This window comes from Lampetra planeri, chromosome 19 (assembly GCF_965212315.1).
Source record: "Lampetra planeri chromosome 19, kcLamPlan1.2.h2, whole genome shotgun sequence".
Classification (NCBI taxonomy): Eukaryota; Metazoa; Chordata; class Hyperoartia; order Petromyzontiformes; family Petromyzontidae; genus Lampetra; species Lampetra planeri.
The window spans coordinates 9,240,237-9,262,403 of record NC_136125.1 but is presented as its reverse complement, the minus strand read 5'-3'; the positions used below and the strand labels follow the sequence as shown (position 1 = coordinate 9,262,403).

The 22,167-nt window shown below is 42.4% G+C and overlaps 1 protein-coding gene across 4 annotated transcripts; it reads right to left on the bottom strand.

Moving 5' to 3' along the window:
* Positions 1-2,605: 2,605 nt before the first annotated feature.
* Positions 2,606-20,274, bottom strand: LOC144724072 (uncharacterized). Of its 4 annotated transcripts, XM_078602931.1 has the most exons (13): positions 19,999-20,274; positions 17,707-18,603; positions 17,377-17,473; positions 16,982-17,122; positions 15,201-16,057; positions 14,725-15,037; positions 14,135-14,251; positions 13,483-13,685; positions 12,206-12,484; positions 11,011-11,062; positions 10,024-10,252; positions 9,535-9,619; positions 2,606-5,684 (listed from the first exon to the last, which is right to left on the bottom strand). In XM_078602931.1, the coding sequence occupies exons 2-13, from the start codon at positions 18,544-18,546 to the stop codon at positions 5,571-5,573; spliced, it is 3,327 nt and encodes a 1,108-aa protein (XP_078459057.1). In that variant the 5' UTR covers positions 18,547-18,603; positions 19,999-20,274; the 3' UTR covers positions 2,606-5,570. The 4 variants fall into 4 exon arrangements, with proteins under 4 accessions (XP_078459057.1, XP_078459055.1, XP_078459056.1 ...); XM_078602929.1 differs by having other exon boundaries at positions 5,570-9,619; XM_078602930.1 differs by having other exon boundaries at positions 5,570-9,619; positions 19,864-20,268.
* Positions 20,275-22,167: the final 1,893 nt, after the last annotated feature.

The window sequence follows — 22,167 nt, the reverse complement described above, 5'->3', positions numbered from 1 at the left end:
CAAGTACTGTCCAAACCCAGTCATAGATGTATTCATAGATCCAGTCAAATATGTATTTTAGTAATTTCTTGTTAAAATTGATATCCCTTCCCTTTATAACTCACTTATCCTCTGCCATTCCCAAGTCAATGGTCGTATAGACTTTACCTAGAAGCATATCTTGAAAACTAGAGCCAATCATCAATTTTAAGCAACATTTTTCATTCTCAGTGACCCAGAATGAGTAAAGTTGGACTACATTTATTTCGGAAGCATTTTTGCCTATCGACCAGTGTAATCTGTCGAATACGTTATTACCCGTGCGTGTGTAAGGCAGGTGGCAAATGAAAGGTGATTTGTGTTGATGATGGGGATGCTTTGTGTGCTCTGCACGCGTGCTCGTGATGAGGGTTAATTTCCCCCGAGCAGTGTCTATTGTTCCGGTAATTATAACGAACTGGCAGGACACCTTTGATGTACAACGCATTCTCTTTCACGACTCACGCGCGGATGTTCATTCGTACAGTCATTCAATCCCCGTCTCTTTCCATCCAACCTCTCATTTGAATGATTAGCCTTGGAGAAAGCGCGTGTTTTTTAAGATTGGGGCGCCACGGTGGCGAGATGTTAACTACCTCGCCTGGTATACAGGGAGGTCGTGGGTTCGATTTCGAGGAAGGGGCTGGGTGGAGAGGGTGGGGAGGGGCTGGGTGGAGAGGGTGGGGAGGGGCTGGGTGGAGTGGGGAGGGGCTGGGTGGGGAGGGGCTGGGTGGGGAGGGGCTGGTCACCCCGTGGTGCCCTTATAAAACTCAACGTTTAACCTACTCACGCCGGCTTGTGCCCGCCCTCACAGTTGGGCATATTTGCGGAATACACCACGCCGCCGTTGACCCTGGCCATTGACCGAGCAACCCGACGTTCCTACCAGCTCCCTCCGCAGGAATGTGTTTTAAAAAGGGCCAATATAGCTCAGTGTGCCTTACCTGGTAAAATAAAAAATAATTTAGTTTATTACCAAAAAATCACGGTTTTCTGAGCACACGTCCAAGGAGCTCAATTCGCCAAATGGCCAGTAACAAACGGCACTCGTACAGTCTTAAACTGACATGTAACGAATTTACACGTTTCGTGATTGGAGCAATGAAGCAATAAGACCTTGAGGGGAAAAGGCGATGGAAGGGAATTACGAAGTCAAAGCAGTGGCGCGGGAAGAAGCAGAAAAAACAAATGTTTGGTTTTATTTTTGTTCTGATTGAAATCAAATAAATACATCCATTCCATCCACACCTCGCCACGGCGGTCGTGTTTGCTCTCATCAGTTATTGGAGTACACGGCGGAGGAGGCCGTGGCGCAGTGGTTAGCGCGCTAAACTATGAACACAGTTAACATAATTAGATTCCTGTTCAATGGTGAACGTGAGAGGCGAGTGACATCTGAACCATGTATGTGGGCACATATCGGCAGTGGGCCAGTGTGGCGAAGCATGGTCAAACAACATCCCACCCCATGAGATGGAATGGGGATGCCTTCATCCAGCAGTTGGAAGTGTTAAGGGTGGGAATGCGTGCAAAATATAAATGTTCCATCTTAATTACCGCTTGCATAACCTTTCATTTTCTCCATCGCATTCATTTGTGACGCAGCAAAATGAGAAAACGGAAAATGACATTCTGATAGGTGGAGTTCCTCACCGCCCCCCCCCCGACTTCTAAGATGAAATCTGCTCGTGTCCAGGTGCGAGGTAGAATTGTTCATTACATCGCAAGCTCACGAGAAGTGACAGCGGCTCTGGGAGGATTTCATCCAGCAGCGGATTATTATTACGGTTTGTCCAGGCAAGGTCGCAGTTTCGTGAATATATTTTTTCAGGAGGCATCTTGAGTCTTTTTTTTTATTTGCGAGTAATTTTGTTTTCGTTTATTTGGCAAATGAAGCCGGCACACGATAGCCGCGACTCTTGCAAATGACGGAACGGGATCTTTTCTGAAATACAGCCGTAGTATTAATCAGGGTGGCCTTGAACCTCTTGCAACAAGCGATGATGATGCCCAAGCACAATCATAATCATCATGACCATCATGGTATGGAGAGACCCTTCAGTCACATTGATTTGATTTACACCACGTGGTCGTAGTGAATGACCGTTACAAGCTACATTAAGGCATTGATCAACTCGTAAAAAGTAATCCATTCATCAGTATAATTTGCTCATCAATCTGCACAACTATCACGAAGACAAATATTTCCCTTATAGCCGAAATAGACCGTTGGGGTTAAGTGCTTAGCGCACACCGAGGAAGGCTGGCACGGGATACGAGGGGGTGGGTGGCCAGCACCACGCCGGGCCGCCTTTCTCCCAATTGTCGATTTTTACAATACGCACCAGGTACTAATTTAAGGCCGAGTCGACCTAGGGGATGCCCCGGACCGGTTCAGATAATCGCCACTGGTGTTGGCCGTGAGCACCACCACTGATATCACAAAATGTCAATGTACGAGGTGTCATTGAAAATTTCATATGGAGTTTATTTAAACGAGTTTTAAACCAGAAAAACATAAAATTTGACCATATTATTCAGCTAATTCGGAGTATTCACATAACATATTTGCACAACCAGAGTTGAATTAAAATTGTCCAAACTTTATTGTACAACATAATAAAACGTCAATTATTAATACAGTATCATACATTTTTTCCCCCGAACGAAACATTTTTTTTTTACTTTAAACAGATGTCTGTAAACAGTCTCTAAGAATTGTTTAAATAACACAGCGCTTCAACAGGGGGTGCTACTGACGATGGCAGGGGATGGGGAAGAATGTGTTGCATATTGCGCACAATAGACAACGTTTGGAGGTATCCAGTTGGCTTATTTACACGCGGCTTTCAAAAAGAGGGTTGTGGGTGCAGTGCCAATGAAAACCTCTCAATGTAAAAAATAAAACATGACCGTTAAAACAAAAACATATTTAGGAAATTTCCACCCTTTGGAAAATGATACAACAGCCACAGCGAGATTGGTATTATTAAACCTTTGCTTTTACACTTAGGGTAAAACACTGCGCCCCACCCCCAAGGGTATTAATTCCAGCAGACACAAAACCAACAACCTCAGTAGCGTCTGTACGAGACCTGCTGACTGTGTGCCTTTGGACTGCATCGGGCCTCTGCAAATGGAGAAGTTTAAGGCCACGGCGGCTTCTTTTAAATCGGAGCTAAGACCGATGTTGCTCTAGTTTAGCCTTCAGATTTTATTCCGGTGTCTCGTCATTATGTTACCGTTCATTCACGTGTTCTTCTTTTAATTGATTATTTTATAACTTCTGAGCATCTTCTTGGTTCTTTCGGTAAAGTCACGTAGAATAGAAATAATAAAATAATAAAAATAAAACATAAAATAATTCTCACGACGTTTCGGCCACAACGCAAGCAGCCGTCCTCAGGTGGAGAGCAGGTCTGTCGAATTATTTTATTGTTTTATTTTTATGATTTTATTATTTCCATTCTACATGACTTTACCGAAAGAACCAAGAAGATGAATCCCTGCAGTCACAAAAACTTTAAATCGAATTTTAACTTCTGAGCATTTACAATTGTGGCTTTATCTGAGCTAGTGTGAAGTGGCCTTCAACATTGTGCTATGAAAGGCATTTTATTCATGAAGATTATTATAATTATCAATGCACACATCTAAAAACCAAACTTGACTGAAGCATTAATACTGCACAAATCTCACGTACGTCCAACTGAAAACCGAGGCTCATAGCGCCGTAGTGAAACACTTCCATATTGCGGAGTCAACACGTGTTCCGTATATTCACCGGTCTTCAATGTCAAAGTAAAAACATTTTGGTGTTTACAATCTGCCCCCACCTCTACCAGCAACAGGACACATGATCACAATTCAGAGTTGCAGTTTAATTCAGGAATCAAATCCTCTTGTATGTATTTTTTACCATCCCATTTGTGATGATTGTGGGGTTGTCTTGTTTGTAGTATTTCTTTGTTTTCCTATATATAATGTGCATAACATGTGCCTAAGTATACGTATCGCGAGACTCGATTTTGATTAACCTACTTCATGTTGTTTGTCGAGATGTATCATTGCATCCATCAAGACACTGAATCGGCTAATTAAATGTTTTCTTCATTCCCGCAAAGTAGTCACTCAAATATCAAACAACACAATACTGAGATGGTAACAATTACAGCAATGGAATCGACTTTCTGCAAGGTAATTGAATTGCTTCTACAGCAATAAAAAAAAACATTACCACAAACTATTCAGCATATCCTAACTCTAGAAAAATGGCTTTTCTAAACAACAATATAAGCTGACATGTAAAATAACATTTGAGACCTATTCGTGGCTGTGCACTCGCCAACACTGCATTTAAAACCACATCTTAGAATCTGGTAATTCTATAATAAAAAAAAAAACTTTTTTGCACGTGGTTAAGACTACTTTGTTAATTTTCTGCAAAACCGTTTTAGTCCAAAAACACACTGGGGGGCAGGTCTCCAGTCGTCATATTGTGTACAGTATTTGCAAAAAGTCTCTTACACATAAGACACTGCTTCAAAAATGTTGGAAATGTCTTGAAATAAACATTCACATACCGAATGTTTTTAAAATCAACTAATTGTTATAAAATGTAAAAAAAAATCAGTTTTAAAATGTAACATAAATAGCAAAAAAAATAACATGACAGTCAAACTCAACAGAATGCTTGTAGTAATAAGCAGTTAATACTGCTAAGTGACATACTGTTGGCAATCCAACACCCAAACACGTAACAAGCACATACACGCTTGTGCACGTCTTTAGTGTGCTTACCAATACTACACTGTATACTCTGAAAGGTTTTCCAAAGCGAAGAGCAGATGGCTGCATATTGCCACCTGTACGCTTACATCTGTACAACCTTCCTCACCGGCAAACAAAACATCGCGAGGGCACAGCGCTTCAAGGGAGTGAATTTCGACTGCGGCCATCGGTATGTACAATGGGCATAACCGGTGGTCGAAAATGAATTGTAACAGAGCCTCAATGTCGGTGTTGCCAGGCGCACTGCACAAGTAACGCCATTAGCAAGATTTTACAAACCCATGGCACTCTCGCCGTGCAGTCAAGCACACGTCGTTTTGGTAACGCGGAAAGATTTTTAAAAAAAATTGCAATCCCCTGATTGTTGACTAACATTCACAAAACATGCATTTTTCTAATGCTTTATCACAAATAAGGAAACAGCATTTTACACTTTTTTTTGTGTTAAATAAAAAAAAACTATACAACATAGCACCATCCTTGGAGGCTTTACAAAAGCCCAATGTATATATATATATTGGGAACCCCGGCAATTAAAAGTTCCTTGATGTGCATGACCCTTTGGCTGCTCGCTTACATCGGAATGAAGAACACACGTTTGTAATGCCACTTTCCTCTCGCTACATTTAAGTGTTCAGCCTCTTTCCTTGTAAGTGTACAAAGGGTTCGCACAATAACTGAAATAATTACGAAAGACTAACCAAAGGTAAATTGAAAATGAAAAAATCAATCGGTCGACCCCCTTACAGCTCTTTACGCTTTTAATCGTCGTCGTCCAACACAAACACCTCGATGACGTCGTCATCCGATGAGTCCAGCACGATAACTTCATCATCTGCAGGATACTTCCTTGTTTGGACCATGCCACATGCAGCCTGCAAGGGGACAAGAAGAACAGTTATCGCCTGTTATTAGAAAACCACCAGCGTACACTATTTCATTGGTAAACCACCACATTGCAAAGTACATAAAATGCATGATCTGATCGCCTCTATGAAGGATGTGATCCCTGACATACAACACCCCGGCGTCTACAAACTAAGCTGTGTCTGCGGCAGCAGTTACATTGGGAAAAGCGACATGTCTCGGACCATGTTCGTGAACATAAGGCAGATCTGAAACACGGTAGGACCAATACCTCGGTCGTGGCTGATCGTTGTTTTAATGCGGTGGGCTCACACGACATTTATTTCTCTAAGACGAAGGTACTTTGCAAGCCCACTGGCTATCAACAAAGATTTGTTCATGAAGCCATCCATATACATAGACACAGACACAATTTCAACCTAGAAGATGGGTACAAACTGAGCAATCATTGGAAGGACGTTATCAACCAGTTTAAGTCATAATTGGCTATCATGTTCCCATCCTACCACCTTCCGATATTGGTTGTGCTTTACGCCCATTTCAAACTTGCGCTTTCACAGTCACTTCATGCGCCGACCCCTTGGTTGCGGCTCTGCGATCTGCCATTAACATGCTAATCTCTCTATAACGTACTGATTTTCACCTGGCAGCCCTTTGATTGGTGGAAAACCAACCACCGTCGGGTTGGGCTGCCCACCACTTACATTATTATTGGCAGCTGACATTTGGGCTACGCTCATTTCAAACCCCTGATAAACGGTTTGCATTGGAAGCTAACCCCCCTTTTCCTGAAGACGACCGCTTGTGTTGCGATCGAAACGTCGTCGTTTTTTGTTATTTTTTTCTTTGAACCTATCTACGTGACTTTACCGAAAGACCCAAGAATATGAATTCCTGCAGTCACGAAAGCTTTAAGTCAAGGCTAAATACATAATTCCATGAAGGCCAATGGTCAAGAATGTGCCCTCTATTCACCAACCCACACTGACCACCGTGGTGACGTACAATCAAAAGCTGCCCATGAACCACAGCATGGGGAGGATACCTCATCGAGCAGTGAGCTGGCAAAAGGGCAGTACATGTACACACAATTATTGGTTAAGAAGATGTGCAAAGAGCAATTTCCCCTGCACTGTAAATTACAAACACGAGAATTGTGAATGTCAGCTAAAGGAAGCCTGTTCATGTTGCTAATAAATCCACAGCAAGCGGGGGAGTTCATACTTCTTGCATCGCTGGCAACAAAAAAAATGCCTTTGCTGGGAATTGTACCTGATACCTCTGTGTTGACTTCTGTACTGTAGCAGTTCCTAAATACACAATGTGTCACATCAGTGGACACAAGTCATAGTTTTTAAGCATCAACCAAACCATACGGGTGTGGTAGAAGTAGTTTTGATGTTGAATACATGTTTTACTATTTAGCACTTTCTGCAATCACAGAAAACATTATTTGTGTAAATCTTAATACACCGTGGAATCTCCCAAATATTTAACACCAACAATATATTTTTGGCTTGAGACTTAAAACCGTATATCGCGTGTTGAAATAGAACATTGTTCTAAGCTCTTTTTTCTGGCTGCTAAAAAAAGACCCGGGAAGGTGCAAATTGAAATGTAAGATGTAAGGATCTAGACTTCATTTAAAGGAAGTTCCAACACAATTGTGTACAGCGCTGTCAAACTACATTTTTCACACCTCTCTGGCAATTTAGATTTCTATGATTTGTAGTATTCACTGCTCAAATCTAAAGTGGGGTGAAAGCACAGTGCACGTTTCTGTTGGCAAAAATACAAATAGCTTTGTGGGCCTGTCAATATATTTCTCCCAGCCCTTGCAAAGTATGTCAGCAGCTGCTTTGTGAAAGTTTCTGGTACCAAGCTAAAATATTCTGCATTGTATTTACACAACTCGCTGGCCTTCGCCAATCCACTGCTCGATGAAAGGCTCTCCCCGCATGCTGGGTAAATCATAGGGGTTTCTATGACCATAGTTTCACCATGCTGGTCAGCCCACTTTGGGAATGAGATAATCACTTTGCCGTTGATGTTATTCGTAGCTAAGAATCAAAAGGCATCAGGTAGCTGTGTTCATTGTTCAGTATGCTCCACCATTTCACCACCAATCTGCATCCCTCCTGCATAGTGTAAGCATAATCAAATGATGTTATTCTTTCTAGGCCAACCACACGATTTAGTAAAGTGTCTCACATTTTTGCAGTTACCCAATACTTAAGGGCAATTAACTGACCAATTTTAAAGTAGTTTAAAAGTATTACATCAATTAAAGCCAGGCCCTCTCATAGCCAAACCTATGTTCTGTAATGCTAAACCAAGGTTCATAACGTCCTCACAGTACCATAGTCCAAAGTGTGATGAAATTGGAACAACTCTTAACTCATACAAGCGTGAATGTCCCTTTCAGGCTTGCCACAGCTTACAATATGCATGTAAGAAATTCAATCACATGTTAATATATCTCAATGAGTAGTGAGCTAGGAAACTCGAGATAGAGGAACCGGTGGCAAGTGTGCCAGATTGATTACGAATTGAGAGGTGCCCTGGTAAAAAAAAGTATAGGTGGTAGGAGTGAGTACATTTTAAGGTCATTGTGTAGCTATCTGTGGGGAGATACTCCAATAAAAAAAGGAAACGTGAAATATCATATGTTTTAAATGAAACCGGCTCGAGTTTTATATATATCTATCTGTGTTGAACTTATTTCACATTGTACGTAGTCGAGTGTGCTAATCGGAGGTGCGGGCGAACACCAACAAAGGTATTTCAGGACACCCCTTCGATTGTTAAGATGTAAAGCATCGCGTCTTCTTCACTCTGGAAGATGCAACGATTGCAAATACAGCCCCAACAGCTCCACCAGTTCAGCCATAAGCTAAAAGCAAGCATCCTAAATATCTAAAACTGATCACATTATCTTGAACTTTCGGTAAAACTCACGTACATAGATGGACTCGTCCATCTGAATAACTGCCAAAATCGCTGTCCGTGGTGCTGACGTTAAGAAAAAACTGCCACTTTTTTCAAATTTTATTGCTGTGTTTTTCACACCTGATGATGATTGCTTGTGTTGCAGTCGAAACGTCGTGAGAATTTTATCGTTTTATATTTTTATTATTTTATTGTTTCCCCTTCTACGTGACTTTACCGAAAGAACCAAGAATATTAATCCCTGCAGTCACGAAAGCTTTAAATCAACATTATCTTGAACGTTTCGCAAAGCTTGAGATGGCAGCGCAATTGACGATTTAAAAACTCAACTACCTGCTGCACTACAGCAGATTAATTCCGAATGCACACGTAAAGCCCTTTTTGCAAATACGCCGCCGAACGATGATGGCTTCCCTCCTCAACATGCTGGGTGTGGGATCATTGAACTGGGAGTAAATAAAAGTGTAGCAGAACTCTTTTTCTTGCACAGACCTGTTGCCCAACTCCTAACACAAGCCCACATAATGATACGTAATTATATAATGACTCATCGCTGAAAATATGTTCCTCCAAGTACAAATCAATTCTTACTTTCACGTTCCATGCATGAAGTCATACATGTGAGAACCAATTAAATATAATTTATGCAAACATTACCTTTATGACAATGGAAATAACGAGAATGAGGGCTCAATGTGACAGACAATGCAAATGAGACAGCGCAATCAAGATATCAAATTGTGACCCTGAATCGTGACGAACAATAAAATTATAGGGAGGGGATGGAATTGTTAAACGGTCAGCATGAACTGTGTTCATCAGCAAGTCTGCATCTTGAGATGTATTTGTGCCACCTACATTTAGAATAGGGAAGCCTGAATGATACCGACAAGCAGGAGGAATACTTACACCGTCGTTCTCTGAGACCAAATCACCGCCTGCCGTATCGCCTACCACCACCTCTGTGATCTCGTCTTCTATTTCCGCCCATCTCCTGCAGTGACATCACCAGAAACGAATTTGAAATATTCATATTACAATGTTGCTCTACATTTGAGAGTTGTATGCGCTCAAGGGGAATACTTTTGTTCAGCAAATAAATTGGCGTAGGAAAATTTACGTGAAGTTTTAAATGTGCCACTCACATCTTGGCGCAATTTTCAAAACACATCAACCGTCGTAGCGATCTGCCCCATCGTTGGTGATTAAGACATCGGTATATTTCACTAAAAATATGGAAATGGAACTTTCGCCAACATGCATTTGAACCCTTGATTCATATTAAAAATAATAAAGGTGTACTTTTCTCAAAGTGGGACAATTTAAGAAATTGCACAATGAGCAACTGTATGCCGATTGTCATAGAAACATGTTTGTGCCTGAAATGTGAACTCTGACCTCTCTAAATCTGCATCATCGACTTTGTCTGGTGACGAGGGTGACGTTGATGCCTCGGCCGCATTACGACCATCACCACCAGCAGTGCTGCGTTGTTGTTCCGACGGTGCACGTGGAACCACTGTGTCAGGGCTGGACCTGGGCGGAGGTGGTGTGTTGTCTACCACAGTCCACCGTTCTGATTCTCCAGACAGCTTCCTTTGTAACTTCAGAAGAACTGGCTCCGTTTCTGGAAGACACATACCCCCCATGTCAACACTGAACATTTAAACAGACACATATGGATGTCTAAACCAAGGTTTGCCAACCTGCAATCTTTGTGACCCACCAATTCTGTCTTTTAAATTCAGCAATCTTTTCCAATCAAATACAAGTAATAAAAAGCCTTCATTATTTGAACGGAAATTACATAGAGGAGAGTAGAGAGATGAGGGCGAGAGAAAAGTTGGATTGAGTCCATGGATTGCGAGCCTGTGGAGGGATCTATGTATCGAGATGATATACAGTAAAACCTTGGATTGCGAGCATAATTCGTTCCGGAAACATGGTTGTAATCCAAAGCACTCGTATATCAAAGCACTCGTATATCGGTTGTGATCACGTGACGCTCGGCAGACAAACTGTATACGTACTACTCGTATTGCAAGACCTCGCTCGTTTATCAACCTAATATTTATTTTAAAAATTTGCTCGTCTTGCAAAACACTCGCAAACCAAGTTACTCGCAATCCAAGGTTTTACTGTAGTTCCATTTACGAGTGGGAGTGAGAAATCTGGTAATATGTCCTCATGTCATATAAGTTTATCCCATAAGTTTGAAAACGCCAATTAAACTCCAACTTTAGAGATTATACAACTCCGCCAACCTGTCATTATTCGTTTTCCCTGGATGCGCCGACTTTAAAAGGTTTGCTTTGGAAAGTAATCATTTGGTTTCTAAGGCAAAGGGGGCAACACATAATGAGATATAAGATGTGGCGAATGTACCGGATGTTCGCTTGTGTTCCACTGGCCGTGATGCAGCCGACGGAGCGACAGCCTATATTCAAGAGAAGAAAACATGTTATGGTATTAAAACACTAATTTCATGATTTAAAATTAACAGTGGACACCAATATCCTTCCAAGTTTAATGTTCCAAAAAAAGCACTCCAATCCTATGTTGTACCCGGTGTACCATGTCATTATCATAAACAATATCTGCACACTGAAATGTGCACTTTATAATGTTGAACAGAATAACATTTTGCGATGAAATAATTAAGCGTTCATATTTTATCTCCAAATTGCAATGCTAAATTGACAACCGAGCGGACTCAAAATTTCCGTGAGATTTTCTAACAAGATACCAATTACCAAAACACAAATGCTCGGTCAATTCGTCTTATGATGAACATTTGAGAAATGCTACTATAGGTCTCCAATTAAACGTTGGTCAATGAAGTGCCATTTATTTAGTGAAAACATTTATGGAAAGTCAACAAGTTTAAACATTTACAAACATAAATGATCATATTTTACTCACAAACATATTTTTTAATGTTATTCATATTGTCAAATGTGTTTAGGATGCACTGAATACACTTTAAGTCAAATTAGCTACGTGTGATGATATCCAATTGTGGAAAACAAAATACTTTTCGATAGGTGTTGAATAGAAACCATTCAGCTTTGTAAAACAATGGCTCAATATATGAACAGATTTTGATTCGTATGAGCTAATTTTCATCTAATAAGTTTCTATATATTTTTTTTACTTTTCCTACATTTTAAGCCAATTTTGTTATCTCGCATCGCGTTGAGACGAACAAAATCAATTTGGATCTCACGTGACATTTTTCATCTTAGAAAATGGCCCACGGAAATGGATATCACAAAGCTACCTTCAAGTGACCTCTGGTTCACGAAGGAGACAGCTTTCCAATCTACTCTGCCACTGAGAGCAATGTCCGCTGCATTTCAGTTCAACTGATATTTTTAAGTTCTCTGTGTTGGAATGAAGCAAAATCAAGTTCAGAACCAAATTTTTTGCTCGGTTTTTTTTTGCGCCATTATTCAAACCACAGGCAGCAAGCAGGTTCCCGGATTAAAATCCAGGATCTTTGGCAATGCCAGTTTATCAACGTCACTTCTTCAATGGACACCCCAAGCGAGTGTTCAAGATCAGAGATTAAACACAACACCTGTTTGGGGGTAGACTCTGGCCGCACAATAGAGTTAGTAGAAAACTGATAGATTTTCATTCTGTAGTCGACGGGGCCGGCATCGTCCCGAGTCCCTTCTTGGCACCGCTGGATGTTGACAAGAAATCCAGCGACGAGGAAGACGCCCGATCCCAGGGCCTCGCTCACGTGGCGCGAGATGTAGCTGTACACAGTGGAGCGCTGGCTGCTCCAGTCACAGTGGCTTTGCAAGTGCACCACCATGCTCTTGCGGGAGCACGCGGGTGTCTCTTTCTGCAACTGGTTGCAAGAGTTGGCAGGGGCGGGATAGGATAAACAATGTGGGGCTCGCTCAAAGATTCAACATTCGGTTCAAAACAATGGCAAGGAATCCAAGCAGTAATGTCCAAAGATTAGACGGCACAATGATAATAGATCCCTTGACTGCGAGGAAACTGGCTACATTATGAATGCACTGACCAATTGGCTAAATAGCAGCTTAAGAGATGTGCAGGAAAGGCTGCTCACTTCATGAGCCACCACAAAATTAGTCGTAGCTCATGGTTCCAGGTTGTGCAAGCGACAAGCTGCCATTGGTTTCCCAGTCCTCGGCGATACACGCAGGTGAATTGAGTAACTGGAATGAGATGGCTTCATCAGAACTGTCTCAAATAGCCAGGTGCATGCCGTCCATGTAGCATCCCAGGTGAATGGTCCTGGTGTTTACCCAGCACTGAAGCATTATCAAACACTACTCGTGTACTTCAATGACAAACTAAACATAATACAATATTTACAGCTGTTTCTCCATCCACAGGTGGCTGAAGTCCTCCCCACGCTGTGTCGGTCAAGGGAAGTATTTGCTTCACCATGCCAATGAGTGCAGGTTGGTGAACCACCATTAATATTCGCCGTAGCCAGGAATAATGCCACCACTCCACCCAATTATCAATTCATCCATCCATACACATCACTTGAAATTGTAAAATCCAATGTGAGGTGCACCCTTATCACAGTAAAATTCTAAATCCGCAACTCTTATTTAGCCTAGATCATGGGGTTTGGAAACAAAATAACAAGTACTTTTTATTCAAATTTGGTTAAAAACTGCAATACTTCAAGAGCCACAATTAACGTGAATACAAGAAGGTGGTCCTGACTAAAGTCACAAAGCAGTCCTTAAAGAGCCACATGCGGCTCTGGAGACGCAGGTTGCAGACCCCTGGCTGAGGTTATCACGAGCTTCCGTGAGAGCTAGCATTGGCTATAATGTATACAAATTCATGGCAAGGCCCTACCTTCCTGCGGCAGGCGCGTGTGATGGAAATGGCCACTTGGGACACTCCTGGCTCGGCACTGATGGCGTTCTCTTTGACCGCTCCCCCATGTTCATCGTCACTCGCATCCAGAGCAGCCACTGGTTTGCTGCACTGTTTCTTCTTGATCGCCCGTAAGCGTAGGCTGCGTCTTGTCGAGGCTGCGGATCTCGCATTCCTCCTCCCTGAAACAGCAACAAGTGTAACTCAAAGTCAACAGCTGCTTGCACTTTAACACTCTGATAAAGCATAATGGCCATCTACGAGTGCCTCCTTGCATTTTTTTTGTCCAATTCCTCATTAGACATCACTTAAGAAAACAAAGTAAGTGAAAACATAACACATGATTAACAAGAGTTATATTTCCCACCAATAGAAGCATGAAGTACTGCTTATCGCCTGTTTGAAGCCCTCAACCAGTTTTGGAGATTCCACATTTCTATGACAGGAGGTTGAGTATATCAACAAGAAAAATTCTGGTGACTTTCCAAAAACCGAATAACAAGTAGCTTACTGCCCCACTGTAAGTAATAAAGGTTACAGGAATCAATCAATCCAAGACTAAATAACACACCGCCTTCTTCATATTCAACAAAAAGCTGTAGTGGCAAAGAAAAACTACATTTTTTCTCACCTGTGACTGACGAGCCAGACATTTGCTTTCTCCGCCTGTCTTCCCGTTTTACGTTTGCAAGACGTCTGCGGTTGCACTTGGTATATCGACGAAATTCTACGCTGGAATCTTCAGAATCTGTGCCATATAAAGTAGGAAAAGAATTATTTCTAGTCTCCACTCTTAAATTGGTCCATGCCACAATCGAAACACAGCACCACTCCACGATTTATCAATAAAATAGTACAGCGTAAAGTTTTCTCGCGGCTGTGCTTTATAGTTCTCTGATGTGTTTCTGGGTTTTACCCGCTGCCATGCGGCATGATGTCTGATGCTTTGTTCCACGTGTTGGAACCTTCAGGAAACGAATGTCAAAAATCACGCCAACCAATATGGCAAAACTCAATAATACATTGAAAAGTTGTAAACATGCCTTGCGTGGTCAAAATGGTTAGAAACTCTAACCATTTTAGTCAAGAGTCGCTTTATGAAATTTAGTACGCTTTAAGAAATATCTTTCATGCTACATCAGCACATCCTCAACAGAGATGCTAAAAACAAAATCCATTCGTCACCACATTTCACGATAGTGTCTTGCAGACAATACCCACCTTTTCCATTAAATCCAGCATCAACGTCAGAATCCGAGTCAAGGAAGTCGTCATCTTCCTTCTCGTAACACATATCATTGTCCATATCTTCTCCGCTCGCTTCCGCCTCTGTGCTGCTGTCCACCAAGCCTGGACGTCTCATAAGCACCCTCCGCTTACGTCTGCTGCACACATCGCTCACGAGGCTCCGAGGCTTCGAGTTCAAATCTGACTTTTCCACCTTCACTTCTGGAACCAGCAGAGCCTTTTGGTACTCCCTTGTCATGATGCGCCTTTGCATTTTACGGAACGGAAACGTCCCAGCATTGAGTATCTGCCAAAAAGGGAAAGCACATATTTTAAGTAAATACATTAAAGAAAAAAACTAAAATTATACACTAAGATGCTTCAAACAGACATTCGAAAGGATGCCTGATTTACATTAAATATCTATAACAACCGTATGCTATGAAACCACGATCATAACAGTAACATACCATCTGTGTGGTGAGCGCAGAACTTGCGATCATGGCCCTTGTCTTGGTGATGGCGTTCTTGGGAAGTCCGGCGTCTAGCGACCTCTGTTCCATCCACTCCACGGTGCAATCGCTCTCCTTGATGGCTTCGGCGCACGTCCACGTAATGTAGTTCTGCCCAAGACAAGCCGTGTTCCTGTACACAGTGCGCCCCATCTTCTCGAGAGCCAGTATGGGCCCAGGGAAGCTCGGTACCAAATTGTCACATTTCTGCCGCACGGGCACATCCCAGGCCTCCACAGTACAGATCTTCTCCCGTTTTGGCGTCGCACTGAGCCCTGCTTGTACCTTGCTGTTCGACGTGTTTACATCTGCATTGGCATTCTGGCGATCACAAGATGTTCTGGCTGTAGGTGAGATCCATGCTTCAGTCGCAGTTTCAGCCTCCGCATTAATGCTGTCCACAGCTAAGCGTTTTGCACAGTGCCTGTCACGTTCTTCAGTGTTACTTTGTTTAGGGCAACCCGGGAACGTGTGCGAAGGTGTGCCTGGACTCGCCAACTGTGTGGCGACTGATCTGCTCGCCTCGGTCTCCACGAGCTGCTGCCTGAGTCGACGCTGCCTCTGCTGAACATACTCGAACCGCCGAATGTAGCTGTGACCCGCTTTGTGTGGCAGCCTGAATGGGACGGTGGCTACTGTGGCCTCGAGCGAGCGGAGAGGGGGCGGTTCCACACAAATGTCAGAGCACTCCACCTCCAGGTACTGATCCAGTTGCTCGCTCAGAAACACGGACCTGTTCTCAGGCTTGAGGCTGGGGGTTTTGAGTGGGGCAGCAGTAATCTCTGGAGTAAGGCTTCTGGGAGTGATTGTTTCGCCTAAGGAAGAAAAAACATGCGTATGTATAGATTCTGTAAAGGTTTCCAAAATGCATCACACAATTATATTATGTGTATGTATGTTGAATTTCTTTCGCACCTTACATAGCCAAGTGTGCGAATCGGAAGTGTGGGGGAAGGACAACAAACTAAACACACCAAGGCAAATAATTTCAGTGCTGGTTTTCAGTGAGCCTGTGGGCAACCCTTTGACCAATTTGTTAAACCCTGAATCGCAACAAAACTTTACATTGCAATTTCGTTCGTATTGGATCACCGTTATGAGTTATTTGGCCCCTACGTTGCAGACAAATGGACAGACAGATGAGAGTTAAGGTATTTTTGCTTTCACCCATAGTTGTAAAATGTAAAAAATGCACTCATTCATGTATTTTCTCAACTGCAAGGTCAAGCTGCAATATACTAAACTTAATAGCTGCGTGCACTGAGCTCCATGAACATTAAAAAGACTGTCAAATCAGATATTGTGCTTTAAATAAATCTAATTTCTGAGAGCACAAATGAGTATATGAATTAAGCATGAATATTCAATGATCCTTCACATTGACAAGTCAATGAATCGTCTCAATTCAGGGTTATATTTCAAATAACTCTCTTTTTAACAGTGGCGAATATAGCAGCTGGTATTTGTTGCAGGGGTGAATCCATTACACTCAATATTTTTACTTGTACACGCGCACAGCAGTTTTGTTAATACACTAGCACCCAATGCATGCAGATCCTGGGCGTTATGTCCGTACTTAAGCATAGTACGTTACATTTGATTTTTCTGCACTGACACAACATATATGATTTGCAGCACATAACATTCTTATACACATGATCTGACCTATGTAAGGTTAAGGATGCAAGTTAGATGCCATGTTAGACGTCTAATTTACATTGTGAGGAGTTATTACTTACCGGTGTCCTGCAGCTTAAAGTCGGAATGTGGAGGCGATGAGTGGGATGCCTCTTTGCAGCGCAGTGCATTTGAACCCATTCTCCTTCCAGCAAACTGCCTCCATCCCTTCTTCTTGTGTATGACTGGCGGAAATGTGGCGTCTTTTAAAACAAAACATTTCAGAGTTAATAATAGTAAAGCTACCATGGACATCTAGTATCATCTAATAGTCATGCGATTAACAATTCTATAAAAGCTGAACGGGTGTATCTACATTATTTCCCGTGGTGTAATAATAGCTCAGTTTTTAATACTAATAACATTTAAATTTAATTTTTAAATGCATGTCAGCCATAAACATTTTACAAAAATGTAAACTGTTCAATGTCCTTCATGCCACACTCGTTATACAAACCTGAGAAACCTGTGAGCTTCGCCTTTATGGATTCATCAGTATACTCATCATGAGGGGGGCTCATTTTCCTTGGTAACCGCATTTCTGACAGGATTTCCTAGATAATTGATAAAAAGCAAAGCACCAACATCATAAAATGCGTTAATTATACAGTGCCAATTAGAGAAATCTGCACAAACAACACTCGTAGTAAGTGATCAAATATTTAGAAAGAAGTATTTTGTTTAAACTTAATACATTTATTTTTACTTATCTTGGTCAGTCGCAACAAGCGATTTGTTCATCATAATTTCTTGTAACCAACATATGTAATGACAACAAAGCAATTACCTTAATTGGTTCATGTACAGTTTTTGGTGCGTGATGGAGTTTGCTATTTAAAACATTATGTTTGCCATCATTGCACTCATCACCACTGCGTTTTTTGGAGATGTTCAAACGGGCTTCTGCTTCAAGTTTTGCCAGTAGGTTATAAATAAAATGTTCTTGTTTACCCATGGGGCTACAGTCACTGTCGCTCTGTAATGCAGATAGAGCAGTTTCAAGCAAGCATTTTTCCTTCGAGATTCCTCTTTGATGCTCTACAGAATCACTACGTGTGCCATCTTCCGACATGCCAGCAGTATTTGTTCTTGAGTTATCAGATCCACCTGCTGTCCTTTCACTGTCCAACAGCGAGCTTGGTCTTGTCGCACAGGCACCTGTTACCTCATTAAAGATGTCCCAGAACCCACGTGTAGATCTGCAATACCTCTGGGCAGGTTCTTCTACAGGCAAAGCACCAGCTTTCAGGGGATTCTTTACTTCGCAATTATCTATGATGCCCGCCATAGTTTGATAAACTGTGTTTGAAAGCAAATTTTCTGTGTTTCTGGCTTCAGCAAGATGCCGCTCTGCCAGCTTTTTCAGGGACATCGACGCAGACCCCGACTTCTCCAAAAACAATCCATCCACCTCCAAATACGCACCGCTCTTCCCCTTGGGTTCCTTTGTCGTGCTCACGGCAGTGTGACCAAACAGACAGTTAGAGACAACATTAGTACCACTATCGCCACTGTTGCACAGCTCTACCATGGGCTCGTGACGCGCGCTCCCCCCGCGTTGCCCGGCGAAGTGGAAGTCATCGTCCTCCATGGCTGGCGTGTGGCTGGGCGTTAGGAGGGTCTCCATTCCATTACCATTGTGTCCGCCGACAAACAGCGCCAAAGTTGCTCACGGCTAAACTTTCTGGAAAACAGAAAGCGAATGGACAATATTGATAAGTGCGGCTCAGATCAGAAGACACATGAAGAAGAAAATTTAAACTGTGGCGATTCTGTAGAACAAATACATGCTGCGGTAAAATCATAACTGGTTAAATGCCTCACAGACCATGGTAATAGGCGCACCACAACCAAATATTTGAAAACTGGGGGCAGGGATAAGGGCACCTATTGACTGCAATCCAATTTTTCCAAGCAGCAGTGATGGTCGGCAAAGAACAGTAAAGCAAATGGGTGATAACTTATACAAGCGGATCTTGGTTCTGTCTCCACATACAAATATATGATTTAGTAATCAGTCCATTGGCTTTCGAGACCAATATTACGATGCTGAATTTGTTAATTTAAGCAAACTCGAGCTTGCTAATCTATCTCTGCACAATTTTGAGTTTTTCCCACATGTGCATCCTCGGACGGTGCCCTTGCGCCCACCACACTCCAAATATAAATTCGTAAACGTGTCGACAATCTTAATGCAGGACCCTCATGAGTGTTTAAACTCATTTAGGCATTCTCGATAAATATTGACATATTCGTTCCAGGATAACATTTACGAATTGTAAACACAAAAGGGTCTCATAAAACATGATCTTTCATATCTGGAACTCCTCTACCACTCAAACATGCAGTCCTATAAACGAAACAACGTAACAGCTAAATACTAAACACATTCCCCAGTTCCGTATTTTAAAGATGCACGTGTTTACGTTTTTAAATCTTTCGATTGTATTTGCACTCTGGTAACCTAAAGAGCTGCTCTTCGAAACGTATTATCATTTCCAGTGACATTCTGAATAAGGCATTTCAGCAAAAATGTTTCACTGGTTTGTCAGAGCGATAGAATGTAAGACATACAAGTCCCATTTTTAAACATTATATTCAACCGGTCACCATTGCAGGAGATATATCGTCGTCTCAACGAGCTCCCATATGGTTTTAATTTAAGTTCACGCAACAAAAGCGCGGCTATACACTGCCAAGAATGAAGGCATCTCCACTCTCATCACCTTTTGCGGTAAATAACCGATCAAAATAAGACGATATTGTGTATCGCGGGCTGTGATAAGATAACAACAACAAAAAACCCCAGGAAGAAAATGCTAATTCAGCCCCCATCGTGGAGACAAAAGGCTGAAACCATCACGGCAAAAAAAACCCCAACTCAATTAATCACTCTCAACAGACCACAATCACAATACAAAATACACACACACGAATACTTTACCGTTAATCTTTTAAGATATCTCTTTACAGGGTTACGGCGACGGGACATTAACCAGGGTTACCGTGCCACAAAGGGCAGCGGCGGGCCCTCGGGGTCAACGAAGACCGAAACGCGACCTAGGCCGCAGGCTTTTACCAGGCTCGCCTGAAACCCCAGGCGGGAGATGTGCCGCTCAGGCCGGGCCGAACCGCCACGACGCACCAGCTACCTGAATGCTCGGGGTTTTACGGAAAAAATAAACACCTTTGTAATTTTTTTTTTTTACAATTAACGTTTCTGTTGTTGTGCCACTTGAGCTTTGTCCGGGTCAGAAATAAATAACGTCTGATGGTGATAGTAATGTAATGCAGTTAATAATTAAGCATGCAGCCACAGCGGAAACGCTGGGGGTGCTGACGTCAGCAAATTACCGCGGGCCGTGACGTCAGCACAACACCCAGGGTCACTCGATTCACAGATGACCTATCGGGATCAATATTACAGATTAATCGATTTAAAAAAAAACAATTACGATTGTTGAATCTCACGAATAGTGACCGTGCTTGGCATAAGCAAACCGAGAAAACGATCAAATCCCCAAGCATATCAAACGGTTCTAGGATTAATTAAAACAATTAATACGTCAAATGCTTTATCTAATTTCGAACCCAATAAACATTGCAACGTCAAGAGCTGATTTATGTATCTCACCCATATGTTGTCTTTACTCACAATTTAAATGATCATACTACATATCCCGTGTCTGTACCACGTTTGTCTTCTCACTGGGATTGTATAAATTGAAAATGGTGGACAAAATAAATTCAATTTAGAATCCCCAATGAATTTGCATCAGCATGGCACGTGCATTAAAAAAAGTAACGAAGAAGTTATGTTTTAGAGTTTAGAGGAAGTACTGTACTGTACACGACTGTATGTTGAATAATGTTCGGAGATTTTATCACCCTCACCAGGTATACAGGAGGTCGTGGGTTCGATCTCAACCCTGACGCCTGCTGTATATTTGGAGTTTGCGTGTCTCTCTCCCCGTAGTCCCGTGATTTTTCTCCAGGTCCTCCTGTTTTTCCCTCCACATTTAGAATCAACATACGTTTAGAATATCTCAGCTGCTATAAATGTCCACGTGATAAGCCGCTTCGTTGCGCTATCGTTTGTGGCCAGGTCGCTTCTGAAAAAGGAGCTTACATAGCTCAGTGAGCCTTACCTGGTCAAATAAAAAAAACACTTTAAATAGTTTATAGGCACGGCTTGCAGCAACAGGGGATGCATAGCAAGCAGCTTGAAAGCATTCAGTCAGGGATGGAAGTGAGTTTTGTGGAACTGAAGGACCACTCATTCAGCCTTCAACCAGGCGTGTGGGACAGCTGGAGGGTGAGATGCGCCGCATGCGAACGGCAGTGATAGGAGGGTCTCGACAAAGCAGCGAAATGGGGGGCGGTGGGGGGGCTACGTGTGTGCGGACAAGTCCCGGGCACTTTGCCCGTAAATGTCGCCGGGTGTCCCATGTGTGTCCCCTGATGAAGCAACGTTAATCGCACGCCACCCTCGGCGGATTGTGCCAACCAGCGCGGGTGCTTGCAGGGCATGAATACTTCCTTGTCTCACGACCTCTTTATTCTACTCTCTCTCTCTCCTCTCCCTTCCCACCAAAATCTATGTTTTTGGGTTTTCACCAAATCCCCTTTTTCGCGCCGTTCTTTAATTATTTTTCTGGGGGTGACATCTTACAACTGAACCTCCCCCCCCCCCCCCCGTACAACCTCTACAACAAAATGGGATTTTAATAGATTCTCTATAATATCAATGTGTTGTTTTGGAGATATTAGTATGGGTAAAATCATACACTGTATAAGCAGGGATCAGAATGGCTTGATATCCTAGAAAGAGCGTGAGTTATATTTAACTAAGTACTGTATACTGAAAACTGAGTGAAAAGGTGAGTTACGATGTTTAATATTCGTAAAATTAGGTTAAATCTTAAGAGTGGACACAACCACTCATTAGCCGATTGTAACCGACAATAATGAATAACCTTACACAATTAATTCTACGTATTCATTATTAACATTGCCAATGTATATGTTGTCAACAAAACTGACGACGTACACGTACGTCAACGGAACGGGAAAGGGGTTAATTTGCCTCAGCCAAATGTGGGCTGTAGCACACGGGGCGTGATGGCGTCACGTCGGCCATGTTGCGTAGGGGTTGTCTTCCTGGCAGGTGATGGCACTTGGAATGGAAGTAAATACGTAATACCTGGGCCACAGTTTATCCCGCGGCGTGTCCTTTATCTAAATAATC